Source organism: Hyla sarda, chromosome 5 (assembly GCF_029499605.1).
Source record: "Hyla sarda isolate aHylSar1 chromosome 5, aHylSar1.hap1, whole genome shotgun sequence".
In the NCBI taxonomy this organism is placed as follows: domain Eukaryota; kingdom Metazoa; phylum Chordata; class Amphibia; order Anura; family Hylidae; genus Hyla; species Hyla sarda.
Window position 1 is genome coordinate 359248886 of NC_079193.1, and position 12472 is coordinate 359261357.

Here is a 12472-nt window from a genome sequence, read left to right on the forward strand (position 1 = left end):
AGAACTGATTGGGCCAGCCTCCAATTAATGGTGCACTGGCCCTTTAAATCTGAGAGACCCGGCGCGCGCGCACCCTAGAGAGGGGGACCACGAGTGCCGGGACTGAGCAGACGGAGGACGGGGCAGGTGAGAACGGGATGCGACCCGCAGGCAAGCATGTCCCACCATGCGGATCGCATCCCGCCGAGGGAATCAGAGCAGCGCTCCCGGTCAGAGAGTCTGACCGGGGCGCTGCGGACAGGAGAAGAACGCCGCGAGCGCTTCGGGGGAGGAGAGGGACCCGGAGCGCTCGGCATTACACTAACAATGTTAGACAGGGGGTTTAGAGCTATTATTCAGTGTTATAAACGTGTTTAGAGGCTTATTTCATTGCCGGTTCGAGACAAACCGAGTCAAACCGAACTCGCGACTTTAGAATAGTTTTGCAAGTCCGACAAACTCTACAAATGACAAAGTAATAAGGTGCAGTTCAAACATAAGCCGTTTCAGTGGATGTTCTACATTTTGTAGCATGGCAGCAACACAGATTGATAAAGGTGGTGCTGCAACAAACCAGAAATAAAAAAGTAAAATAGCGGGATACTGAATAATCTTTCCAAAAACAGAGGTATACAACATGAAGTCCAATGGGCCTGGCTACGATACACTTTAGATGGGTGATAGATTGAGACTTTTGGTACAGTGTCTTTATTTTTTTAAGATGTTTTGGAGCAATGATGGTAGTGAAGGTGTAGGCAACTGGATGCTCCTTCCTCTGGTCCCAACATCAGCTGTGGTCTTGCTGTATCTGGTCATAGCTCTCCTAAAAACAACCAGGCAGGGTATGCGGTGCCCACTGATGATGCATTACCCTGAAATTCTAATTCATAGCCTTGCTTGGGTTTTGTTCTTGTACTATTGACTCTGATCTTGGTTCCTGTTGGGCCCTGACTTTAACCCCGGCTTGTTCCTGTACATCGTTCCTTCTTTGCCTTAGGGATTTTTTGTCTGGTACATGTTCTTCTCCTCCTGGCTCCAACCCTCAGCTCCATTTCTGATGATGTTCCTCTCTTTGTTCTCTTTTATTGGTGACAACCTTTTGTTCCTGACTACATTACTGCTCCTCCAGTGCTACTTCCAACAATCAGTGAAATTCTGAGGACTCCGATGTTGAAATACAAGTCCATACCCCCATGCAAAGCTAAGTGTGATGAACGGGAAGATTCCTTTGATTCTGCACCAACTAGCGTCAACCCGACTTTTGCTAGAAAATCCACATCTCCAGTGAGAAACATGACATAAATATGTAAGAAATATGTGTATTATAAAGTCATATCAAAGCCTGTAAGAATCTGCAAGCGATACGAGGACGGCACACGGTGGCGAGCAATGGTCTGATGTGCCATATCGAGTCATGTTGTTTTACAAAGAAAAATATTTAACATTTACAAATATCTCACAGACGGCGCAGTCTGAAAATATGCCTGGAGGGAAAAAAACCTCAAGAATCAATAAGACAATAAACTTTCACCACTTCCATAGTCTAGAGGCAAAACACATTAATCATTCGTCCTCAGACAGTGAAATCTTTTCGGTTCTCTCAGGAACTTTACTGAATCATGTAGGAGATTTAGACCCAAGCTCATGGTGCCAGATTCATTTATATTGCAAGGGCAGACGCTACATGGAAAGCGAAGAGCAGGGAAATTCAGGAAAACTGAAATTATTTACGTATCAATGGCTCAGAAAGCCTGGCAGACATGGAAAATAGTTCAAGGCAGGTTTTATTCTAACCTAATGTGACAATAAGGGTTATATGAGAATTAAGCAGCATTATATGACCACTACTGTATAGACGGGTTGGTGGTCAATGTTTTGTGCAGTATATGCAGGTATAGATAGTCCTATACTAGAAATAAATTGATTTATAGGCTGGGGCATTATGAAAAATTCTGTCTTGCCCTCATTGGCTTCCTAAAGTTGAGTGACAAATTCAAATCTTGCCATGTATGTCTAGTTAAAAAGTACCTGTCACCAAATAAACTTTTCTAAGCTAACTCAGGCTATTTCAGAGGTTTAAAAAGCTGTGTATCATACCTTTATTCTTTGTGACATAGTGCAATCTCCTAGCAGGAGAAAGTGGGCATTTCCCAACAGGCATGACATCACTGAAGCCTGCTGGGTGACAACTTCTGCCCTCACATGGTTGCAGTGCTGTGATGAATAGAAGACCTCAGGATCTGGGCATCTTTCAGTGAGGCTCTATGCATCTATCAGTGAGGCTCTGTGCAGCTTTCAGTGAGGCTCTGTGCAGCTGTCAATCAAGCTCAGTGCAGAGAAACACTTCCTGAGTTTGGTCTCCTGCCAAGCAAGGAGACCATACTCACCGTATTAATCGTGGCAGGTAACAGAACAGAGCTACCTAGTGGCCATTTTTTCTATTACATTTTAAACATATTTATGTTGATAATTAAGTAAGTGAATGGGAAAGTGTCTGCTAATTACACAAGGAACACTATATTAAAAGTTTTATTTGGTGACAGGTACTCTTTAAAAGGAAAGTGACAGAGACATCAGCTGCACGAACCTGCTAACACTGCCTGAGGGTGATGCCGATCACAAGGGTGTTTTCTGTGTTTTTTTTACATCACACTGTTGCTGAGATATGGATAAAAATATAATACATAAATTAGGTCCTCTGGTGTACTGGGGGCTTTCCCTGGCCCCTTCCTGCACTTGTACTCCTGCCTGGCTGGTCCATAAACAACATCCCCTTTCATTAATATTCCTAACTTCCCCCAGCAGAATGTAGCCACTCCTTGCCGAGATGCTGCGCGTTCGCTGTCAGATTGTCAGAATACCTGTGCATGCGCCACTTTACACTACACCCAAAGCAGCTAGCCCAAGTATGTATGGAAAAACAATACAATCATGTTGCTGACTTACATTACTGTAGACACCTTCAGAGACAATTCACTGAAGTAAGAATAGCAATGGTTCCAGCACATTTCCACCGTTAAATCCTGGACTCTGTTCACACTCTATGCAGCCTATCAATCTCCAAACTGACAACCCCGTATGGACCTGATAGGTAGTGCTGCTACGTAGAGACAGTGTCATGTAACAATAAATAGAAAGAGATAAAGGCGGAGCACTGACCGGTCAGAACTTTATTCTTGATGCGGGTACACTAGTGCGTGGGGGAGCGGACTGCTTGGAACGACTTAGGGCAACGGGCCGTATCGCGCTTCTGCGCTTCCTCAAGCCCAAGGGCCTGAGGAAACGCAGAAGCGTGGTAAGGTCCGTTGCCCGAAGTCGTTCCTGGCAGTCCGCTCCTCCACGCACAAGTGTACCCCCATTAAGAATAAAATTCTAGCTGCTTCAAGAATTACCAGTCAGTGCTCCGTCTTTATCTTATCCTTCAAAGACAATGCTACACAATATAATACTGGATCCAGCCATAACAACAAGAATTAAAGAAACTTGATAATCTTGCCCCTTTATTCCTCAGTGTGCAACATTTTCTGCATGTACCTGAAAGAGTCTTGTAGAAATTCTACAGACAACCATAATTAGGCTATGTTCCCACAGTATTTGGACTGTTTTTTTGGGCTGTAAACTGCAGAAAAATAGACTGAAAACTGTATGGGAACACAGCCTCATGCAAAAAAAAAAATAGCTGAACATATGGTAATAAGGCCTTAATTTTATGTTGCTATTCCATTTTTGGCTAGTGAACAGCCGGAGGGCTGGGGCTGAACTTTGCATGCTACTCCAGATAAGGCAGAGGGGGGAGGCTCCTGCTGCAGCCAGTTGTCTTATTACCAGACACGGGACAGCAAGAAGGAGGAGGTGTTGCACAGTGGATCTACTGGGACACATAGAGAAGATTTCATTATATATTTCTCAGTTAATTGTAATATACAGAAAGAAAAAGATCAAAGGAGAAGAGGAGAGGAGTGCTGGGTAGCAAAGAGGGCCCCATAGCAAAGATCAAAAAGGGCCTTCTGTTATGGCATCAGGGTATTGTTACCCTGAGGACATAAGGGAATTTTCCCTCTTTACCCCTTTCTTGGTAACAATGCAGATTATCACCACGCAGTAGCATGCTCCATGGGGCCAAGTAATACCCACTCTCGCTCCAAGGGTCCCATAGCAGCCGCATGGTCTTCCTCTATTGTATGTACACCCTTGAGGTCTGTCCTGTTTGTATACACTATCCTGCTGTGTATAGTGTATGTCAATAATAGGCAGGAGAGGGACTGTGATGTCTGGAATGGAGGGGGTGGGGAGATGTTCGTAAATCTGTAGCATGTGAGTATGTGTTGCGTGCATCTACCCCAAAACCCCCTTGTAAAATTCACAGATGAGACAAGGTAATGATTACGCTTTTCACAGAATATTATCACACCCTGCTATTAAAATTTACTACATGATAATAAACATGGAAGAGATGTTCACATATGGCAATCCTCGCACATCTTGACATGGTGAGAGCGGACACCTTTGTCTCAAGCCATCGTACTTCAACAATCTCACTATATTCAAAGCATTCTGAATGTATTTTTATATCAGGTATGTCTTACGTACTGGGATCCCTATGGCGCTACACGTGAGATGTGATGGGCTCCTCGGGTTACAAAGAGCTGCCTTCTGTTGCGTGACATGTCCCAGTGTTTGGATTGTAACCCACATTATAGAGCGTTCAGCTTGTGGGATGAATGAGATAAGAGCAGTCAGGCAGAAATGATATCTGTGATTGTGGAATCCTCTGCCTATTACACTATGGGCCAGTCGGGACTGGCAGAGCACAGGGCGAAATAGCAAAATAATTGCCGGGTATGAAGTCTGTAAAGAGTATAAAGTTGTTACCAAGAAGAGATGTTACGTGCTTGAAAACCCTAATAATCTGACAGGACTCCACAGAGGTGCTGGGATTATTATATTTTTCACAGCATTGCGGGATTTCATGTAACTAATATTAATCCTTTGAAAAAGCTTTTGTGGTTTTATACAAATAAAGCATAAAGCAGTTATCCCAAGATAAAATATTACCCACTATTTACAGAATAGGTGAGAAGTAGCTGGCTGGTTGGGGTCCAACCAATGAAGCCCCCTACAAAGAATAGAAGTGAATGGCGCGGCGGCTTACATGCTCAGACATCGCTCCATTCATTCTCTTGAGCTTCCATGGCTGAGCACTGAAGCAGTGATTAAAGGGGTACTCCTCTCCTAGACATCTTATCCCCTATCCAAAGGATAGGGAATAAGATGTCTGATCGCGGGGGGTCAGGCCATGGGACCCCCTGCAATCTCTGGGCTGGCACTACGGCATTCTGAACATGGCTTGGCAAACAAGGAAGCCCCAAGCTTTGGATAGGGGATAAGATGTCTGGGGGCGGATTACCCCTTTAGGCATGCAGCCCTTGGCTGTCTGGGAATGCTGGGGGTTGTAGTTCAGCAACAACTGGAGGCTCCCTGTTTGGGAAACACTGGCATTTTAACATGCCTGTTTTTTTTTTTTTAAACAAAGGGGCATGCTAAAACGCAATATATGTGAACAGATTCTGACTTACCACCACTGATCCTGTCTGTCATCTTCCTCTGTAGCTTTGCCTCTAGGTATGTCATCACTAGAGGTGGGGCTACACAAGACCAGGCCGGAACCAGAACACAGGTTGAGAAGTGGACATCTCTGCTAACAGTATACAGCTATCTATATAGATAGCTATATACTGTATACCCCCAAGGAGTTAACTAGGGCTGCTCAGTAGGGCTAGTTAACTCTTCCCTTGCTAGGCCTGTGCATAGCACTCAGCCCAACAAGGTGTTAGAGTAAAACAGCAATCTATAGAAATTGCTGCTTTACTGTATATTGATAAGAGTTAGATTGTGATCCACAGCAGCGCAACTTAACTCTTTCAGTGTCAGGCCTGCGCATAGCACTCAGCCCAGCAAGGGGTTACAGTAAACCAGCCATCTATACCAATCACTGTTTTTCTGTATTTACTTGCTGGGTAGGAGGTATACACTGTATATTTCCTGGCCCAACTGAGCTGTACCCATGGCTGTATAGCTGTGGGTGCAGCTTTGCCCCGCTAGGAGTAGGGACTTCAGTCAGTATATGCTCCGGTACAGTACACAGTGGTGCACTAAACATAACTGTATATCATATGGCCAGCAGAGGTAGGTAGTGATTCTATGCATCACTTCTTACTCCGTAGATTCTGGCACTTGGGTTTTTTGCAGCAAAAAATACCATAGTCTCAGCGTACTGTGTTTTTGGAAAACATTCAGTGATCCCAAAAAACGAGAAATAATGCCAACTACGGTGCAGCAGTTGTGACGTTTTTTTCAGGTATTTGGCGAAATGGAAAATGAGCCTTAATCTTGTTCACTTTCTGATCCCTAGAACCCAGGTCCATTCCCAATCATCTTCTTCTTTACAGAGCCGGAGCGCTTGCTTTAACCGTGCTTGCTTCTTGAAAATAAAGGGCAGAATGTAGAATGGTTTCAGTGGGCCGAGATAAATAAGCCATATTGCTAGGTCAAAGTGACGGAATTAGAAAAGACAGACAAAAGGAAGAATAATGAGAGGACTAATAGGGGAATTGATAAACTGTGTCAGGATGATTCAGACTGCCGCACACAAAAGTCAACCGAGGAGACGCCGTAGTGAAATAAGGCTCTGGGAGAAAAACTTCCCTGATCACAGAGGAAAGGGGGATTACGTAAGAGGGATCCGCATACAGAACAGACTGATCAGGACTCAGCTATGTGCTTAGCATGCCAAATCTATAAGGATTCCATTATATGCAGAGCAAAGGCTACATTAGTATTGGTTACACTATATGAAAAATACATTATGATATGAGCTGTGTATTAAAAAGAATAAAACTGTATACATCAGCACACAGAAGGATTTGTATTGACATGTGGATCTGGCGAAAATTAACTTATCCCCTATTGACAGGATAGGGGATAAGTAGCTGATCGTGAGGGGTCCGACTGCTGGGACCCCCGCGATCTCCAGGAAGGGACCCCGGCTCTCTCATTGAGAATAGCGTGTCGTGCTCCATTCGTTTCTATGGGAGCGCCGATGATGTCCGAGTGCTGTGCTTAGGTCTTTTCGGCGCTCCCATGGAAATGAATGGAGCTCCTCACTGAGTGCCGGGTCCCGTCCCAGAGATCACCAGGGGATCCTGTGGATAGGGGATAAGCTAATTTTCGCCGGAGATCTCTGAGGCACACTCCTGCCTAACTTACTCTACACGCCGCATTATTTCATCTTGAATAAAGACTACACTCAAGTGACTTTTGGGTAAGTGCTCCAAATTCTTCAATTCTCTGCGACGAAGAAAGTATAAGTAACCAAAACAGCTTTAAAAACAGTGTTTAAATAACCCCTTTTTTTCCCCCTTTTACAATTAAATTATATGGTAAAATGATAATATCTAATTGTCCCTAATACCGTTTTGTCAACTGATAAAACTAAAGTTATGGGTCTTGGAAGGAGAGTAGGGAACGATGAACCTGCCAACACCAAAAATTAATGTGTCAGGTACATGGTTATTATTCAGATGACTTTATTTATATTTCAGATGCATCGGTACTTGGGGAAATGGTTGTGAAGATGGACATAGGTTTTAAAGTGATACATTGTTTCTCACGTGTATTATAGACATGTTTAGATGATTGTATCTGCTGATGCTATAAAGCCTGTAAAGCGATGCAGTAATAGGAAGTAGATTTGTACTGATGGTATTGTTACAATGTCCCTCCAAGCAAAGCATGGAACATGACAGCGCTTGCCCCTGGAGGCTGTCATCACCCGATGGATACACAGCGTATAGATGTGCGTTCACATTGTGTTAATGTTCTATAGCCCATGTCAGTTTACTCCCTGGAGGTACCAGCACAGATATCAGCTCATAGAATATCATCCTCCTGTATTAAATGTCACATATTTGGGATCACCTACCAGAAATCTTTGAAGTAAGCGGGGTTAATATCCTGCAGGTCGTCAATACACTTTTGCAAGTATTCTTTTTCCTATAATAGAATTGCAGAAAATGTGAAATTCCTCAATGTGAAAATCCCCACATTAGAGCTGTAACATGAGAACAATGCGGATCAACCGGGAAGATGCTGGATCTCCCCTTCTCTATCTTAACACATCACATATACAAAGACATTGGCCCTCATTTACTATTGCAAACCCGACATGTTTTGTCGGATGGGTGCCAGATTCTGTCGCATTGCGGCAGAAATTTTGTCTGCGCCAGAATTTGTACCAGAATTGAAAAGACCCCGACTAACTCTCCATTTTGCTAAGAAACCCCAAAAAAGGGGTGTGGCTGCTGGGAAAATGGGCGTGGTCTCCAAAAAGGTGCGTTTTCCCGACATTTTCACAAAAACCCAACATATTTACTAAGGTTTCCACTGAAAATGTGGTGGATTTGAGCCGAGGGAAACCCCACAGATCAGAACATGTGTAAAAAAAAAAAGCAAAGCGTAGGGAAAGTGGAAAATGTAGGGAAAGGGGAAAATGTAGGGAAAGGGGAAAATGTAGGGAAAGGGGAAAATGTTGGGAAACCTTAGTAAATAAGGTGGAAAATAAATTGTAGGGAATCAAAACCCACAAAGAATCCTACACAACACTCTTAGTAAATAAGGACCATTGTGTGTTTTTCATTGGATTGTACAGATTGGGGTTTATTTACTAAGAGTGTTGTGTAGGTTTCTTTATGGGTTTTGATTTCCCACTGGTATTTTCCCAAGGTATTTACTAAGGTTTCCTTACATTTTGCACTTTTCCCTACATTTTGTTTTTTTTTACAACTGTTCTGATCTGTAGGGTTTTTCTCAGCTCAAATACAACACTTTTTCTGTGGAAACCTTAGTAAATATGTTGGGATTTTTCAAAACTGTCGGGACCACGCCCCTTTTGTCGGGAAATGGTCGGTAAAATGGAGGGTGTTGTTTTTTTTGGTCGCAAATTGTGTTGCAAGCGACACAATTTGGGCGCAAAACCCGACAAAAAGAGTCCGGATCACGTTAGTAAATAAACCCCATTATTTCTAAAGAAAGTAAGTTCCAGCATCAGTTAGCCCTTAAAGAGAACCTGTCATGATCTTGTTATATTTTATGATCCTCCCCGTTCACTGCCCCCATCATGATAAACCATCCCCGGCCTATATTTTTATAATTTTTTTAGTTTTCTACCTTGATATTGCTCTGTATTTTCTGCTCTTGTATTTTCTGCTCAGATTCACAGACTGGGAAGGGGCGTTCCCCAGCAGGCGTGACATCATCTGAAGCCATACAGGGGAGAACTTCCTCCCTCACTCTGCTACACACAGCCCAGAGCAGTTCAGTGTGTGAGATGAGCTATGATTAGCTAAAGCTAAAAGCCGGCCCCCTCATGACGTTACGCCCGCCCCCACTACCAAAGTCTATGGGAAGGGGGCGCGACCGCTGTCACGCCCCCTTCCCATAGACTTTCGTTGAGGGGGTGGGCGTGACGTCACGAGGGGGCCGGGCGTGACGTCACGCCCGGCGGCCGCGAACACGGAAGCCCGCACACAGCATTCGGAGTAAAGAACTTCCGGATGCTGCGTGCGGAGCTCCGAAAGGCAGGGCAGCGCACAACCCCTTTAAAGGGGTATTCCAGGAATTTTTTTATTTGACAATGCTACAGGGGCTGTAAAGGTAGTGTAGTCCATAATATAGTGACTGTACCTGTGTGTGACCATTTTCTCACAATTCTTCTGTGATTTTCACCCTAATATTTACTTTTAACAGCATACAAAATGACTGTTGTCTCAGACATTTCCCAGGTTGCAATGCGGCCGAGACCTGACTCACTAGTCAGCTGATGACCGGGAGCCTGTCTGCTTCAATGGGTGGAGGGATCACTTGGTGGGAGAGCGATCAATCTGCAACTAATGCAACAGCTGTAGGCACCCTGATTGAAAACCACAGGTCTTTTGAATGGATGCAGCTCATTTATGTTTCAATGGGTGGGGTGGCTGATGTGTGGGAGGGAGGAAAATGGAATTATGGGATTTGTAGGTAAAAGAAGAAAACTAAAACAGGAAATACTAGTCCACAAAAAGCTAGCCACAGTGTTATGGTAATCTCACAACATAGCCCTTTATCCACAAGACAAGCGCAGATCCTTCCTAAGCATGTCCATTACTGCCTGGCAGGTACGTACTAAAATCACCTTATGGTGGAGAACCCCTTTAACATTATAAAAGAGATATCCAGCACCTTACAGGAAAGTTTTGACACATTTTGAGGCTTGCCTATTAGGGTGCAGTAGCACACACTGAATTGGATCTGCAACTTCAAATCCACAGCGGATACGGTGTGTGTGTGTGAATACACCCTAAATCATGAAGCGATGAGATTAAAAAAAAATATATATATATATATGATCCACGCACTGCAGGAATAATGTTATTTTATGTAGGATTTAGGGTATATTTATTTCAGATTTTTAGGGGGCAAAGTTTGAATTTTGCAAGTAATTTATGGTCTTGTGTATTTTGCTCTGCTGCAAAATCTGCAACTGATGATATTTAAAAAGTTTTGATCATTTTTTTTTAAACCTCATTATTATTATTTGCTTATATTGCGCCTTTGGTTCCAGGGCTCAACTGGCTCCAGAAAGTTAAACTGATTTGTAAATAACTTCTATTACAAAATCTTAATCCTTCCAATAATTATCAGATGCTGAAGTTGAGTTGTTCTTTTCTCTCTGGCAACAGTGCTCTCTGCTGACATCTCTGCTTGTCTTGGGAAACTGCACAGAGTAGAAGAGGTTTGCTATGGGGCTTTGCTTCTACTCTGGACAGTTCCCGAGACAGGTGTCATCAGAAAGAACTTAGACAGAATAGAACAACTCAACTTCAGCAGCTCATAAGTACTGAAAGGATTAAGATTTTTTAATAGAAGTAATTTACAAATCTGTTTAACTTTCTGGAGCCAGTTAATATATATAAAAAAATGTTTTTCCTGGATAACCCCTTTAACTCCTCATCAAATGTAAAAAAAATTATCAATACTTTTTAAATATCATCAGTTGCAGATTTTGCAGCAGAGCAAAATACACAAGACCGTAGATTACTTGCAAAATACATATATGTATGTTGTGTCCCAGCACCGTATTTCATACTGTGCCTTGATAATTAGTCCCCAAAGTTAGAGTCCCTAGGACTGTCGCGGTTCGCTTCCCTAATTAACCCCTAGTCACCCCTTATTAACTTGATATTTGTAAATATTATCTATATAAATATATGTATATGGTGTTACTTACTTGTTTTAGCGTCGCAGAACCTGCGGGTCATGTGACACGGTTCACAGAACTCTATGGTTTTGCTAAAGGACCTTTGGTGGTTCTAGTCAGGTGATCACCCATAATCCATTGTACCGGTGAGTGACAGCTGATATGGACCAATCCAAAACGGCCAGCCCCTGCCCATATAAGGGAGCTGCGCCATTTTATCGCTCTCTTATTCCTGCGCTGCCAAGCAAGCAGCATCATTGCTGTTGGGTTGCTGACTTTGGACGAGGTAGGACCTCCGCAGCTTACAAGACAAATTATTGGGCCCAAAGCCTTCAGGCTTAGGCCAGCGCTAGTGACGGATAGTTCTTACAATTCCCTGCTATCTCAGCAAGATCTCCGGACCTAATCCAACCCCTAAATCCAGCGGATCTATGCAAATCTAATGCTCAAAATCTAAAGGAAACTTTCCGGTCCTCAGCATCTGTCAATCACTGCTGTGCTGTTTGTGAAGACTCTGTTATCTGGACTGTTACCGTTGCTGCATATACAGAAAATCTTCAGTAAAGATTCCTGCAAGTTTTCAGTTCAGCACTGCTGTGGACAATCTATTTATTTTGCACTCACCTATCGCTCTTGGGAATGGTGGCGAAAGGCCCAGCATCACTACAGAGTTTTAACCCCCACCCTGGCGTCACGAGTGACAAGGGTTAACAGCGCCCTTTATTATACAGAACCGCAACACCCCAACTACCCTACACCCCCAGGCTTACCACATGTATATATATATATATATATATTTATTTATTTTTTTAAATCTCATCCACTTTGCTCTCAACCAAAATGCTGTAGATTTTCTGCATGAGATTTCTGCTGCAAGAAATTCCACATTATTTCTGCTACATTGTGACCCTTAGGCTGTGTTCACACGGCAGAATGTTCTGGGCGGACATACCACAGACGGCAGATGCCGGCAGAACAAGCTGGCGCTAGGACTGCTCAGATAATGCGCCATCTCCATATATGGCAATGCATTTCTGAGCGGATTCCGCAGAAAGAATAGACAAGTCTTTCTGTGGAAAAAAGAATCAGGATTTTCACGCCAGAAACATCTGTTGCGGAAATTCCGACGTGAGCACAATGCAGAAGAAGCCCATTGAAATAAACGTGGCTGCAGCGAAATGTCAGTTTAGAATTTTTATG

At 43.4% G+C, this 12472-nt stretch overlaps 1 protein-coding gene across 5 annotated transcripts in view; it reads right to left on the reverse strand.

Annotated features, from left to right (window-relative positions):
- The window catches only part of LOC130274414 (uncharacterized), a 245551-nt gene that overhangs the window by 134854 nt on the left and 98225 nt on the right, over positions 1-12472 (reverse strand). For all 5 annotated transcript variants that reach the window (XM_056522734.1, XM_056522733.1, XM_056522735.1 and 2 more), the window contains exon 13: positions 7961-8031. In XM_056522734.1, coding sequence (XP_056378709.1) covers positions 7961-8031 — 71 coding nt within the window. The remainder of the gene's footprint in view (positions 1-7960; positions 8032-12472) is intronic.